Source organism: Cephus cinctus, unplaced genomic scaffold (genome assembly GCF_000341935.2).
Source record: "Cephus cinctus unplaced genomic scaffold, Ccin1 Ccin1_scaffold0596, whole genome shotgun sequence".
Taxonomy (NCBI): domain Eukaryota; kingdom Metazoa; phylum Arthropoda; class Insecta; order Hymenoptera; family Cephidae; genus Cephus; species Cephus cinctus.
In genome coordinates this window covers 509,184-524,162 of record NW_014333242.1, presented here as the reverse complement: position 1 = coordinate 524,162, position 14,979 = coordinate 509,184, and the positions used below count along the sequence as shown (strand labels likewise).

At 36.6% G+C, this 14,979-nt stretch overlaps 3 protein-coding genes across 5 annotated transcripts; 2 read left to right on the top strand and 1 right to left on the bottom strand.

The window, feature by feature from the left end:
* Positions 1 to 523: 523 nt before the first annotated feature.
* LOC107268946 (protein FAM173B) lies at positions 524 to 1,976 on the top strand. Its single transcript, XM_015742244.2, has 5 exons — positions 524 to 677; positions 894 to 1,012; positions 1,200 to 1,372; positions 1,444 to 1,632; positions 1,701 to 1,976. Exons 1-5 carry the CDS (start codon positions 544 to 546, stop codon positions 1,857 to 1,859), a joined length of 774 nt encoding a protein of 257 aa, XP_015597730.2. The 5' UTR covers positions 524 to 543; the 3' UTR covers positions 1,860 to 1,976.
* Positions 1,187 to 7,510, bottom strand: LOC107268940 (sodium-coupled neutral amino acid transporter 9). Of its 2 annotated transcripts, XM_025086214.1 has the most exons (12): positions 6,956 to 7,510; positions 6,664 to 6,865; positions 6,413 to 6,581; positions 5,810 to 5,961; positions 3,701 to 3,858; positions 3,455 to 3,619; positions 3,327 to 3,386; positions 3,070 to 3,252; positions 2,762 to 2,964; positions 2,570 to 2,674; positions 2,061 to 2,495; positions 1,187 to 1,318 (listed from the first exon to the last, which is right to left on the bottom strand). In XM_025086214.1, the coding sequence occupies exons 1-11, from the start codon at positions 7,062 to 7,064 to the stop codon at positions 2,082 to 2,084; spliced, it is 1,920 nt and encodes a 639-aa protein (XP_024941982.1). In that variant the 5' UTR covers positions 7,065 to 7,510; the 3' UTR covers positions 1,187 to 1,318; positions 2,061 to 2,081. The 2 variants fall into 2 exon arrangements, with proteins under 2 accessions (XP_024941982.1, XP_024941981.1); XM_025086213.1 differs by lacking the exon at positions 1,187 to 1,318 and having other exon boundaries at positions 1,902 to 2,495; positions 6,956 to 7,509.
* On the top strand, positions 6,725 to 14,165 carry LOC107268941 (phosphoglucomutase). Of its 2 annotated transcripts, XM_015742238.2 has the most exons (8): positions 6,725 to 6,816; positions 6,960 to 7,006; positions 8,877 to 9,134; positions 9,911 to 10,349; positions 10,419 to 10,621; positions 10,678 to 11,072; positions 11,151 to 11,334; positions 11,423 to 14,165. In XM_015742238.2, exons 3-8 carry the CDS (start codon positions 8,886 to 8,888, stop codon positions 11,645 to 11,647), a joined length of 1,695 nt encoding a protein of 564 aa, XP_015597724.1. In that variant the 5' UTR covers positions 6,725 to 6,816; positions 6,960 to 7,006; positions 8,877 to 8,885; the 3' UTR covers positions 11,648 to 14,165. The 2 variants fall into 2 exon arrangements, with proteins under 2 accessions (XP_015597724.1, XP_024941983.1); XM_025086215.1 differs by lacking the exons at positions 6,725 to 6,816; positions 6,960 to 7,006 and adding an exon at positions 7,634 to 7,763.
* The last annotated feature ends 814 nt before the right edge of the window (positions 14,166 to 14,979 follow it).

The following is a 14,979-nucleotide window of genomic DNA, read 5'->3' as shown; positions in this document are numbered from 1 at the left end:
CGGAACACCTGGACAACCTGGACTTCCACATCCAGTATCTAGATACAAGAAACTACGGAGTGGAACATCTGAACACCCTGGACTTCCACGTCCGCCATCTAGATACAGGAAACTACGGAGAAGAACACCTGGACATACTGTATCTCTAAAAACTGTCACCTAAAATACGAGAAGATATGTTGAAGCACACATATACATACACCCATACACACGCGCTCCACATGAAAGCCTTAATCAGAGATGAGTAGGTTAGGTTAGGTAGATTAGATTAACCTGAGATGAGTAGGTTAGGTTAGGTAGATTAGATTAACCTAACCTAACCTTCTCATCTCTGATTAAGGCTTTCATGTGGAGCGCGTGTGATTGGGTGTATGGATATGTGTGCTTCAACATAGTTCCTCGTATTTTAGGTGACAGTTTTTAGAGATACAGTATGTCCAAGTGTTCTTCTCCGTAGTTTCCTGTATCTAGATGGCGGACGTGGAAGTCCAGGGTGTTCAGATGTTCCATAAAGTAAACTTTGTTCTCGTGCGGTGTCATGAAATGCATTCACTTTTGAAGCCTTCTTTGCTCTTCTTATTGTTGCCTTCTCCAATGAAGAAATGTGTCAGTTACTATGGAGGCACAAAAATGAGCGTTTTTCATGCATTCGTTACAGAAAATATTATGCGATACTGGTACAATAAAGCGAACATTATACGCAGTTCGTGAAGTTTGTCACACTCGCCGCACTCGTAAAACAAACAGCACTCGCCTTCGGCTCGTGCCGTTGTGTTACTCGTGTGCGGCTCATGGGACCAACTTCACCGCCTGCCTATAAAGTTCGCTTTCTCGCACTTGTATCGCAAAGTACTATTAATACTTGTCTTATAATTAATATACTTCATTATTAGCATAACGTATGATTGGGATACATTCATAAAAATGGAATCTTCTTTCTTACAAACTGACCAGAAGTCTGATGTAACTAAGAATTCATCAAAAGTTGGATTAATTCTTGTTGGAATAACTGGCAAGTAGCAGATGGTAAACTGTATTTCGTTTATTTTATCATTGTTTATTTCAGCCTCTTAATGTTTCTGTCTACTATTACAAAATATTATTAGCTGAATTTATTGTTTTCTCCAAACTTATTAGTTATAAATCGTTCCAGCATTACATAACTACTAGTAAAATTATGACATGCCTATTCCTTACAGGAGGTGTTGCTGTGGCTCTTAGTGTAATATGCATTCCATTTGTAAGTCCTGCGTTGCGTAGGATATGCTTGCCTTATGTTCCAGCCACAACACAACAGGTTGATAATGTTTTACATGCACTGAAAAGCCAATCTGGATCATCAATTGATTTGGGTAGTGGAGATGGTCGAATAGTAAGGATTAAGCTGTATAATTGTAATTTCATAATGTAATTAAGATTACTGATGATATTTTATGATTGAAGGTTTTTGCTTTGGCAAAAGCTGGTTTCAGGGCAGATGGTATAGAACTAAACCCTTGGCTAGTACTATACTCAAGATTTCAAGCGGTTAGTCAGGGTATATCTTCAAAAACATCTTTCTATAGAAAGGATCTATGGAAATTCAATGTAAACAAGTATGACAATGTCGTTATATTTGGTGTTGAACAAATGGTACTGCTAATTCCAAAGTTAATGTTACTCTCTTAAAAACATACTAATTCTAACTGATATCTCTATAGATGAATGATGTCGAAGAAAAATTCATCAGAGAGCTACGAAGTAACTGTACCATAGTAGCTTGTCGATTCCCGCTACCTAATGTAAAGCCATTGAATACGATAGGTCATGGTGTAGACACTGTATGGGTATACAAGACTCCTCTAATGTTATCAAGGTAATAGAATATTAAACATAAAATAACAATAATTGGAAAATCCACAGTGAGTCATTATGAACTTTATTGTACTTATGTACACGAGAAAGTGATATACTCTAAATAAAATGTGATACAAGAACGTTCTATATATATACATTTAAAACTATCTTATCGTTAGGTAATAACTATGTAATTAATGCATTTTAGTAGTGTGAGAATTTACCAAAAAGAAATTCCTTCCTCGTCAGCTGTCTTTCACAAAGAACTGGCCAATAAGATTCGATCCACCAACGATAGGAATTGCTAAGTGGAATACCGTTGACAGGATAGATGAGCGTCCTTGCTTGTACATGGAGCTCAAGTGAAGTAAACTTGGCAAAGTAAAAACATAAATAAGTCCACTGATGGCGCCTGTGTATCTTATGATTGTGCCAACGTGGGGCATCAGAGCAGCGAATAACACGCATATGCAGACAATTAGAAAATTCACAATCAGCACGTATCCTCTGGCGTAATCTGACCTCTTGAATATTGAGGATAATAATTGAATGCGTAGCATATACGCGATAAGAGGATAGACTGTGAAGAGTTGGAAGAGTAGTACCATTCTGGCACCAACTGTTAGTCCATCCCACTTTTGGAAATTATTTAATAAATTCTATAAGAAATTAAAGAGACATTTGATACATTAGATTCTAGCTATATTTTCTGTGATCTGTTAGGTATACTTACATCCTCAATACAGGATTTTGCTAGTGGAAATGAAATATAAAATATAACTCCCACTAATACGTATGTCAAGGTTACCAGTATGTAAGCTATAGTTAAATCTCTGCCCTAGAATTCATATAAATTTTATTAATCGTTTACTTTAATTGCGCATGGTACTAATTACTAACTTTTATCTGTCATTCCATTACTTACGTTCTTACGTTGATCATGATTACTCTGCATTATTGTAATTATTATGTTGTGAATGAAGAATGATAAGGCCAGCATGCCTGATAAGGCTGGAAATGTTGATCGCAATTGCCAGTTTGTTTTCCAGAAGGTTTTATCTAGGTTGATTCCCCAGGAAGCTGATTTTACTACCACAAATACAATCAAGTATATGATTGATGCTGTGCCTGGGGATGAAATTGCGATAATTAGATAAATGAATTTAATTGTGCATCGCATAACTGTATGTGTGGTGAGGCTTTTACATATCAATGGAAAACTTAATGCATTACCAAGAGAATTAAATTTCGTGAAAAAAGTAGTACTGTTGAAGTTCAATAATGGGAATATTAGCAGTGCCAGAAAAATTGGCACGGTTCTATAAAGGTCCCAAATTGGGCCCAAATTGTCATATGATCTGTCGACTACGATCTCTGTGTTGCTGACGTTGTGGACATCCAGCTTGGGACAGAGAACTGCCAGAAAAAAGAACAAAATATTATATATAAGACTGATATGAAAATATGTATAAAAACATAATAAACCTTACTTTCTGGAGGGACAGAGTTATTTACAGTATGTGGCACTATAGGAAGTCCTGCAATATTATCTGAAAACATAAATGGCAAGCATAATTATATAAAATTAAATACCAGCTTATAGAAAAGTTAAACTCACCATAGAGAAAATTGACAGAATTGTAAAGAAAATTTGACATGAAAATCCAATAAGCAATATTGGCGCCTAATAATACCATAATACTAAATATCTTAGCAATATATTCTGCATAAGGCCCAAGGAAGATACGACTCAATTCTGTCACTTCGATTCTGTCATCACCACCTAAAGTTAAATCAAAAGTATATCTCACGAACAAAGAATGGAGCTTTTCTCTTGAAGAGAACATCTATGATGTATCCTTACCATGATACCTGTGAACCTGAAGCAACCTATATGCTGTGTAAAGACAGAGACCACCCATAGCAAGTATTAGAACTATACCAGGAATTAATCCTGCCATAGCAATTCCCCAGGGCATTGTGAGAAGCGATGATCCCAGAATAGTGTTCCATATTGAGAATCTATGATAAATAAAATTTCTATGTTACAAAGAAATTGGATTTCTTATTCTATGTATACATTTCATTCACTATGATAAAAACGACTAGCATCTTCTGGTCGTTAACGATAAGGACTCCCTACGATGTAACTTCCCCAGCTTCAATTTTCAAGCTTCTACTTTATCAATTTAATTAAATATAAATATATTGAAATATGCTAAAAAAAATTTGAAAGCATATTAATTTCTTATTCGTTATTAATACCCATGTCAATCAAAGTGAATGAAATGTCATTAATTATTCTAGGCATACATATAATGTTCAACCCATGAATTTGATTGATAAGAATTCATAGGTGATTCTCGAGGGTTCAATAAGGGTTTGTGAGACAGTTTCTCGAGTTCTTCGATCCCGAGGTTACGCCAGGTCACGGACTGTCTGCCCGTAGCCGTGACCTGGCGTAACCTCGAGATCGAAGAACTCGAGAAATTTCTCACGAACCCTTATTGAACCCTCGAGAATCACCTATGAATCGCTATATGAATCAAGCCCATAGCTTGAATATTACTGTATGTTATAAGAGGCGAGACAAGCCCCAAGAATATTTTCAGTTATGAAGTTGTTCATTGACCAATGTGAGCAGAGATTACATCAGGAGAAGGATTCTCATTGGTTGAGAAATAAGTCCTGTCGGCCGAGTGGCCTTTGCCGGGTAGTTACCCAAGCTAAGGACGTTGACCTGGGCCAGTCTGTTGCCCGGGCAACAGACGGAGCGCCACCCTTCGACTAGAGTCTTCACTATTTGACTCTAACCTTGCATTTATAGTGTGAGGAGTCGCCCGTCACCGCCCGTGGCTTCTATATATTTTCCATATTTATCGTACTCTAGTCTACTCGGCCCTGGGGTGCACGACCATGCGTTAAAAACTAAAGCGAACAGTCTACTGCACCCCCTTGTTGGGGTTGCATGGGGTTGTGGGATTTGGTCCTATATAACGCCTAGTATACGGGATAATATACAAGAATTTATTCCTTCATTGTGGACTGTACTGTGTAAGAAATTTATTGTAAATATACGTCACTTTTATATCTTGTTAAAAGAGTTTTATTCATTATAAAATTCGGTTTGTGAATATATTGCTTCACCAATCTAATAATCTACTGACCAATGTTTTCTTAGGAAAGTCTCAGCACAACGTAGAAGTTTGAGATAATTTTTATATCGTATTAGTTTCTGAGCTTGTTTCTCTCTCTCATATTTTGTTGTCAATAAGTTCTTTTTATATTCTTTCAGAGAGTAATAGGATCGGAGGAGTAACAAGAAACTGTGTATCCTCCAGTATTACTTGACAAAACATGAAAGGTAATATGTTTTGTATTGTATTATATTATTTTAATTCCTGGTAATTGTATCTATGATATTGCATTTTGCTTTGTAATATAATATTGTACATATTGCCTGAACATGAATCCACTGGATGATGTAGATTGAAAAAAATTCAGAAAGAAATTCTGATGCAAGTTCTGTTGATTTAGCCATCATCCGTTTCAGAGCATTAAAGATAAACATAAATAACATGCTATCAAACTCTTTGTTTCTTAAAATAGAAAATCACATTTATATCTTAACACGAGGTAAATCATTGCTTGAGTGTGCCATTGTATCTTCCTTATTATAATTGGAGTAAAGAACATAAATTTGTAAAGTCACTCTTCTTGTTATATCATTGCACTCAAGCTACTACTGGTGTTCCTACAGAGTTCCACTCTTATGTGAATCATTTGGTGTAGCAGAAAATTCTTGCAGAATTTCCACTATTTTATCTGTCATTGGGAAATGCTTAAATATCGAACCAAGCCAAAGGTCATTTGAGGGAAATTGTATTGACTTTATGGAGAAGTTTCCTATTTCACAATTACTAAACTAAGAGACTTATGGTTTGTACATTAGGTACACAAATAAACTACTTACATGGTCACTAGAGAACTTTGTTTTGGTATCAGGTCCTTGTATTGCAGTGGATTAGCATTCTGCATCATGGAAAATGTTCCTGCATAATAATTCCCAGTCAAATCCTTGACAGGACAATCCTGATCAGGTATAAATCTCCCATCTCTAAGAAGCTGAATGAAGATACAAGTTAACAATAAATCTCATATGTTTATCCAAAACCAAAAGTGACAAAACAAGTCTCATCAGAAATCAATCAAAACATAAAAACGGCTTAGACAATATCCTATACAAAGTCATTTTTTCTTTTATATAAATGAAAAGTAAAATTGCTTTATCAATTCAATAGTACTATAGACGTACTATATAAAAAATAGCGCAAGCTCAAATAGTGCAGATAGAGGAGGTCTCTGGTCAAGGTCAGGACTTAACTGACTATCAGAGGTGAATAAGATTTTAGGAGGTTCTGTTTACTGGACTCTTATCAGTGGTCGTTTCTAAGTTCACTGTTTGTCATATATAGATATGGAATCCTCGCAATAATTAAATCTACCATTCAGTATTCAATGGAGTAAGACATATTAGAGAAGAATCATTTAAAAAACTCAATTCTTTTGGACTTACCAAATCAGTATTATGAATCTCATAGCACCCTTCGCGTTCATAGGGTAAGGGTGATGGGACAATCACAGGTGTTGACATAACTAAAGTTTTGTCTTGGATCAGGGGTGGCAGTCTTTTAGGAATTACTGTCACCACTGAGTTAAAACTGGCTGCTCCTACACTTCCATATCTATATTACATGTATAAAATATTGTTAAACTTAAATTTATGTTTATAGCCAGTTCGGGACTGACTTCTGATTTCTTGTCTACCTGGACGATTCACCAGTGGGACTAGAGTCCAGGTCGCTTGTTTCTGAATCTGGAAACATAACAGGACCAATACTAGTGTGCGAGCCGGATGATAGTAATGGAGCACTCTCGGAGCCGCTATCCTGCTCAGGAGACATCTCGCCGATACTCCAGGCATGTCTATGCGGTTTTCTATCGTACATTTTCTGTCTGTATTCAGTTCCTGTAATTGAAAATATTCATTTGAAAATAATTAGAGCTTCAGAGGACGTTGTGTCGCTCCAATCATCTCTCTTATATTGACATTTCTTACCCAGGTCTGTTGCGGAACTTTCCCTCTCTGTGATTGGCGTACCGGTTCGAGGTAAGAATCCACCACCTACGTCTACGAATTTAATTTGGTGCAGTGTTCTAGGCTTCATTTGTTCATGAAGACGATCCTCCTAGTACTTCGTTACTCTACAACGTTCATACACAGCTTTGTCATTCGTCGATTTAATTTTACGTACAAACTCAGCAGATCACATGCTACTTTCTATACGAAAGGCCACACTAAAGGAAGTCAGGGTGAACTCCTGAGTCGACTTAGGCTATATTGAATAAATGAGCAATGTCTATCTGTTAGTTCGAGATAAATTGTCTTCCTAGAGAGAGACTCCTATGGTTTTCTCTGATCTCACTGGTATCCTGTACTCGGGTCCTGACATAGTGCTTGTAGAAGACTTAACTGCCACTGTCTTTCTAGGCAAATTTTCCTATTTACGTATTTAAGCTTCACTCTGTCAGAACAGACGTTTCTTAAGATTTTAGGGTAAAATCTGTGTCTTACACTGAGAGACTCGTGCGGTACTGAAAGTTAAATCGAAGAGGAACATGTGACTATATTCTCAGTGTTGAAACTTATATCAGTCATCCTTGACGTAATTTGCCCCCTCCAGATTTTTCACTTTATATTATCAGCTCTCTCGTACGTTCTTCCCTTCTTATTCCTTTTTCTGTCTACGAAAGTTACTTCTAGGAACCTTTATATTCACGTGCTTTGTCCGTTGTTTTTTTGCTTATTATAAAAATGATATAGAGGATCGACCTAGAAACATGAATAATATTCAGAATACTTTTAGGTATGTAAGATCATAGAAATCAACGAAAAATATAATCAAACAGTGTCGTCATGTTAATGCTATTTCGAAAAACTTATCTATAAATGAAACTTTTTTGCATGTCTTTTTTGCCGAACAATTTCGTAAGATACTGTGATTACTCGCGGATATATTTTTTTTGCATTTCCTTATCAAATTTGACCTACATACCTCCTGTCGATATACAAAAATTGGAATAGTTCTATCTGTTACAAGTTCACAAGAAGAGAAAGAGAATTTTATTTTTTTTTATTCTGGATTACATTATTTTACTTGACAGTTCAATGCTGTATTAAATATGCGTAAACATAAATTACTATCAATGTCTAGAAACTAATATTTCCTGTGGTATTTTACAATTTTCTTTAATGAGTTCATTCGAATTGACCTATATTTCAGAATATACGTCATTAATGATATGGTGGTGCGTTACTCTTTCAACCTTAATTGACTTGACAGATATGTTATTATAAGTTGCGGTAACCCAAAAACAATTTACAGAGTTCTATGAGACTTCGAAAATCCTTCAACTCTCTTATAATACTAGTCAAATTTGATTAGCAGAATATTCTCTGATATAATGTTGAAAGAACTAAAAATAATTATTCTCCATATTTGTCTTATAGACCGTTGGGTTTAGATAAGAAACATTCGAATTAAGATTACTATTATATTTTTTCATTGAAAAAAAAAACTTAACATTGTTTCACAGATCTATAATTTACCAAAAAATTTACCTTCATTATTCGTATTCGTGTTTTTTGTATGAAAATTAAATTGAAAATTGCATTTACCGCACTGTGCGATGAATCATTGGATCTGTTTTACCAACCGTTCGACCCTAGCTGAAAAATGATCTATATGGACAGTAAAATAGAGTACAAGGCGGTAAAATGTTTTTTGAATGGTGTATAGAATTTTCAACTGACAAGATGGCGTCCAGATGCCCTTGTGTGTCATTGGCAGATAGAATTCAGTCTGCTAGCGAGGTTCGCGGCTGTAGGTTGTGTAGGAGTATTTTTTTGCTAACACTAAATTTAACCTTCAATTAAGCCGGCACCTTTCGTATATCGATCACTGTACTGATTTAAACAGCCTACGAGAATGTCAGGTGCCCTGAAGAGCATTGTCGTCGAAACGAAAATCTACGAGGGTCAGAAACCTGGCACCTCTGGCCTTAGAAAGGCCGTTAAAGTCTTCCAGCAAGAACACTACACTGAGAATTTCGTCCAGGCTATTCTTCAGGCTACTGCTGATCGTCTTAAAGGTAGCACTCTTGTCGTTGGCGGTGATGGCCGGTATTATGGAAAGGAAGCCGTCAATAAAATCATTAAAATTGTCGCAGCTAATGGGGTAAGCGGTCATTTCTGAGTATAATTGGTAAACATAATTTTAATTATATGTAGTGTTTTTGAGGATTATGATTCTTAATATTTTCATAAATTTTGAATACCTTCTGTACTCTCCTACTATTGTTAATAGTGGATCTTTGGTGTCATTTAAGGAACGTGACTCGAATTTACTGATTTTCGATGCTTGATCTAGATTAAATTTATACATATATGTATATATTCATATATATAGAAACGAGTTAAGGAGTGTTTTATTTATAGTGTTTTTATAATTCACTAAACTTCTTTTAGAATTAGGTTGTTTAGAGCGTACTTGAAGAAGACATTACATTTTTACAAGTCATCTTTATTATAAATTTTAATAATAACATGTAACTAGGGCTTAGATTATATGTGTAAAGTTTCACATGTCATTAGTAGTATTTACAATTTCATCATTGATTGTGTTATCTGTTTATTAGTTAGCATGTTGTGCCAGTAAACAATACTTAAAAAACAAAAGTAACAAGTGAAAGCAATATATTTATTTTTTTTTCAAATTACTATAATACTTTGCTTCTTGAATGATTACTATTTATGCAATTATTACTTACATAGAAAAGACATGACCTTTCGTGATAGTGCTTCTTTATCAGTCGCGTCAGTGGTAAGACCCCTTCTATAAAGAATGTGTTGATATAGAAAGAAAATTTCTTCATAGTAGCTAGTTAAATTTTATTGCTAAAAATCATTTTAACATGTCCATCATCTTACTGGATATTTATTTTGTTGGATTAGGTGGACAAGCTAATAATTGGACAGAATGGAATTCTTTCGACTCCTGCAGTGTCAGCTATAATACGGAAGTACAAAACTCTAGGTGGAATTGTGCTGACAGCCTCGCATAATCCTGGCGGTCCAGACGCCGATTTTGGTATAAAATTCAATTGCGACAACGGTGGTCCTGCGCCTGACAATGTTACTAACGAGATATATGAGATCACTAGGGTACTCAAGAATTATAAAATCGTACCAGAACTCGTGGTAGATATTGATAAGATCCAGAAGACCACCCTCCAGGTGGATGGCAAGGACTTCACCATCGAAGTCATTGACTCTGTTCAGGATTACGTGGAGCTTATGAAGGAGATATTTGATTTTTCAGCCATTAAAAATCTTCTTCAGGGAAGCGCAGATCGAGCCCCCTTTCAAGTCCTTATCAATTCTCTTAATGGAGGTTTGTAAAATATTTTTTAACGTCTGAAATTTATACGTGAAATATATTGTTCTATATGAATGCTTATAGTTACCGGACCGTACGTCAAAAAAATCTTTGGCGAAGAACTTGGCGTGGCAAGTAGCAGCCTGGTGAATGCAACTCCTTTAGAAGACTTTGGAGGTCTCCATCCAGATCCAAATCTCACGTACGCCGCTGACCTTGTGAACGCTGTTAAGAATGGTCCATACGACTTTGGGGCAGCTTTCGACGGCGACGGCGACAGGAACATGGTAAGCATATTATTATAAAATATTCAGAATCACTTTAAAAGATTAAAAATATTTAGATTATAGGAGAAAAAGCTTTCTTCGTAACACCTTCGGACTCTTTAGCTGTTCTGGCTGCCAATCTAGAAGCCATACCCTATTTCCAACGTACTGGTGTCAAAGGTTATGCCAGGTCTATGCCTACCGGTGCTGCTGTCGATAGGGTAGCAGCCAAAAGTGGTGTTGAGTTCTTTGAAGTACCCACTGGCTGGAAATATTTTGGTAATCTTATGGATGCTGGAAGACTCTCTCTCTGTGGGGAGGAAAGCTTTGGTACAGGTTCTGATCACATTCGTGAAAAGGACGGTATCTGGGCTTCCCTCGCCTGGCTCAGTGTGATAGCCAAACTTGGAAAGTCCATTGAGGATATCCTCAAGGATCACTGGACCACGTATGGTAGAAACTTTTTCACCAGGTATTTCGAGAATCTCTATGCCGTCAGTATATCTGACATTTTCAGAGATTGACTGATTTTATTTGTTCTTTCTATCAGATATGATTATGAGAATTGTGATTCCGAAGCGGCCAATAAAGTCATGGCCGAAGTAGAAACTAAGATTGAACAGAAAGACTTCGTGGGGACAAAACTGACCTACGAGAATAAGGTTTACATTGTCAAGGAAGCTGATAATTATTCTTACAAGGATCCCGTCGATGAAAGTGTGACTACCAAACAAGTAAATATTACCCAGCTTCACAATTACATAGCCTGTATCTTATTATGAACATCGTCCTAATTTTTGGATCTGTATATCTATGTTCCAGGGTCTAAGGATCCTCTTCGAGGATGGTTCTAGGGTGATCTTTCGACTCTCTGGAACGGGTTCTTCAGGTGCCACAATTCGTCTCTACGTGGATAGCTACGAGTCAGATCCGTCGACCTTCGACAAGGATGCTCAGGAAGTGTTGAAACCCTTGGTGAACGTCGCCCTGGTGTTGAGTAAACTCCAAGAGCATACCGGACGCCAGGCGCCAACTGTAATAACGTAAATCGTATCAGATTTATTTTCTTTCCCCCGTTAATTGGAAAAAAAACAACAGTTCTCTCAGACCTCTCTCTAGATTCGAGTAATATCACGCCGCGAGAGGTATATCACAGGTCATTCATCCTTGTCATAAACGAACATAGATATAATCATCGAGTATCATGAAATCATTAATTCATTAACACGTAATAGCAATCATTCAATTCGAAATAATAATATAAATAGTATCCGTGTCTCAGGGACATCTATAACGTCTCGCATTGTATTCAGGGGTTTCATCGCGTAAGTCGGTTTGAATTCGAGAGGTAAAACGATGGGTATCTAATTGTTTGTACTTTTTTTTTATCATTCAAAATTGAAAACGCGTTCCGACTCTCGCAATTGCTCAAGACTGTAGTTAAACGGAAATAAACGAAATGCGAAGAGAAAAAAAAATGAATAACCAGAAATAAGTAACGAAGGTTTTTCCATTTTTACAAGGTTTTTAAACAAACGCAAGAAATACGGTAACCAGTTAAGCGATTAATGACAAATCAGCGATCTATTCAACTGGAATTCCGTACACTGATGTTCTTCAGTATATTGGTTCCTGAGGTATAGATCTCTGATGTGTCCCAATAGCGATAGCATAAGTTGGCTGTTTATCACTGAGAAATTACCAAATGCTAGATAATTTGTTATCCAATATATTTACCAGATATACCCCGTTTGTGTACCTCGCGTACCTTCGTGCTCACGTTAATCAAATGTCAAGTCCCTCGGACACGAGAAAGAAGTCAGTCAAACCGAATATTTAAATAGAACAAGGATATGTAGGAACAAGACATATGTAGTTTATTAAGTATTTAAGATGGATGGAAATAGTTGATGATACATGAGATTTGTGGCTACCTCTTAATCGTGTCCGTCTGACAATCTGAGATCGTACAGTGCGAAATGACCTAGAGAATTGTTCTTGTTTGGCAAAGCGTATTTAGGATTGACGTAAGGAGAAAGAAAGAAAGAAAGAAAAGGTAGTAGAAAAGACAATGGTCGATGATGCTGTTGTAAACAGTTTTCTCAATACTGTTTTTATGTCTCTGTGAAATTCCTCTTCTAGAACCGCGTGCCATATATTATGGCGGCCCCCGCGTAGTAATTTTTCTCGATAAATATCGTGAGATAATTCTTATTGTAATAAGTACTCATCATTGTAGACGGGGCTGACTTTTTTCCGAATTCACTTTCGAAAGAAAAGTGACACATAGTTATGTCAAAATTTATCTTGACAATGTTAAAGAAAGGTTATACGAAATGAGCTAAAAGAGAGAATGAGTGTGATGGAACTAACGATGATTCATTAACGTCCAATATACGTTAATGACTTTTTCCGTTTCAATTATTATATTAGTCATTATATTCGTAGAAACAAAATCTATGTGCGTCCAAATGGCTGTCCATTGGGCACCGTGAAAAAGATGTCACTGAAAAAAAAATGTTCACAAGTTCACATCCGCGTCGTAATCGAATGTCCTCTTTTTTTTCGCGCGGGAGACCGCATCCGTGTCTCTCTTTCTCTTTCTTTCCGAAATATCTTCCAGGGAAAGAAAGGAGCACATCGGAGATGCAAATTATAATATTAAGCGGCGAACGATTAATCGTAAGAGGTAAACGCCATTTTAAAACTCTAAGGAGATAATTGTGGATAGCCTTTGAGGCGTCTATCAATCGCTTCGACATAATCTTTAATCTTTTAATTTCCATTCATTATTATTAATCGTTATCGATGTTGTTTCCACGTTATAAAGTTTTATCTGTGTCGTTATGCGCTTATTCCTTTTGTTTCTTCGTTAAAACAGGATCTCTGTATATTGTATACGCTCTAATTCGATGCTTGATCGCCTTGCATTGTAATAATTGGTTATCTCTATTATCTGATAGATAATCCATTGCCTGCTGACCTTTTAATATCCCCTTTAGAAGGAAGCTTAAGTAATGTGTATAAGGCGTTTGGACGTCTTTGGGAAACTGGTGAATCACTTTTCTAGATGGCTTTACGAGTTTCCCGGAGACATTGAGAGACGTAAAATGAAAAAGAATAATATATTAATGTAGGTCGTGGATTATCGATTGAGAGATACCCGGCGTGCGTCCTCTGTATACTGTACTAATAATTTTGACGAGGTCGATTATTATGATTTTCGAATTTCATCTCTATCAATTTAATACGGCCGGCGGGTTCTCGATGTTTCCGTTTTAATTCGCAGGACAGACAGAAAGGTCTTATATTATTGCGTAACCACGATATAATTCGTATAAGTAACCAAAGAATTATTAATTCAATTAATTTATCTTGTTCGGACAAAGTCCCTTGCGAGTCACCTAGAGTTACAACTAGACGAGAGTAAGGGATGATCAATCTATACGACCCCAGCCGAGTATCTCTTTGATACTTGAGTCGACGAGTAGATTAAGGATATACTAACGAACTTGTAAAAAGAAGAAAAACGATGAAAGAAAGTGAAGATACCAAAAAAGAGGAGTACGAGACGTATGAAAAAAAGGAGAACAAAGTTGTTGAAGTAAAGGGATACCGTCGAAGGATAGGGATAAAGAAAACTTTGATGTCCACGATCGTGCGGCCCATCGTGCCAGATGGCAATTTGGTCCCAAAATGATAAGAGTTGGCACACATATATATATAAGAAAGTGAAGAAGAAAAAAGAAGGAGCCACGCGATCCTGAAATTTAAGCCCCTTCTCTTGCGTGCACTATACAAATGCGCGCGTGCTTAATTGTCGAGAGCAATTCGTCTATAAAATTTATATGTCCTAATGACGATTCCTTGTGGAACAAGTCATTGGTATTCGTCACGCTAATTAAAATAGTCATTAAAGGACTCTTCGACCTTTGGGATTGTAATACTGTTGTTGAGTGTCTTGTCGGCGAATACGAGACGATATAATGATAAACAATAAGATAAATTCCTTAATCTCGAAGACTCCTCGAATGAGGTCAGTAAAGACGGTTTATTAATTATTGAACGGCTTTTCTTTTATCAGTCATATTCTCGTTTCACGAGTCGCGCTTATCGAGAACAAGAAAGAAAAGATAACAAGAGAAATCCATTAAATCATTGTCTAATTGGAGAAGACATGTAGGTAACGATTCGCAATGACCCGGACCGGTGCACGCAGCGTTCCCAATTATCAAGGGAATGATTAATAAGACCCCGTGACATTATTGATCTTTAATTTGTTAAACTTTTTTTTTCTTTTCATCTCTTTGTCAACTATAACAGCGTATCACTATGACGCTACAGGATTGCTTGGAACGATGCGTGCACGCCGCCAGGGA

Coding starts and splice junctions, on each gene's coding strand:
- LOC107268946 (XM_015742244.2), top strand. CDS start 544: ATGCATTCACTTTTGAAGCCTTCTTTGCTCTTCTTATTGTTGCCTTCT. Junction 1,373..1,443: donor GTAGTGGAGATGGTCGAATA/GTAAGGATTAAG, acceptor TTATGATTGAAG/GTTTTTGCTTTGGCAAAAGC. Junction 1,633..1,700: donor TATTTGGTGTTGAACAAATG/GTACTGCTAATT, acceptor ATATCTCTATAG/ATGAATGATGTCGAAGAAAA.
- LOC107268940 (XM_025086214.1), bottom strand. CDS start 7,064: ATGAAGCCTAGAACACTGCACCAAATTAAATTCGTAGACGTAGGTGGT. Junction 6,866..6,955: donor AAGTTCCGCAACAGACCTGG/GTAAGAAATGTC, acceptor TTTCAATTACAG/GAACTGAATACAGACAGAAA. Junction 6,582..6,663: donor CCCACTGGTGAATCGTCCAG/GTAGACAAGAAA, acceptor CATGTAATATAG/ATATGGAAGTGTAGGAGCAG.
- LOC107268941 (XM_015742238.2), top strand. CDS start 8,886: ATGTCAGGTGCCCTGAAGAGCATTGTCGTCGAAACGAAAATCTACGAG. Junction 10,350..10,418: donor TATCAATTCTCTTAATGGAG/GTTTGTAAAATA, acceptor GAATGCTTATAG/TTACCGGACCGTACGTCAAA. Junction 11,073..11,150: donor GGTAGAAACTTTTTCACCAG/GTATTTCGAGAA, acceptor TCTTTCTATCAG/ATATGATTATGAGAATTGTG.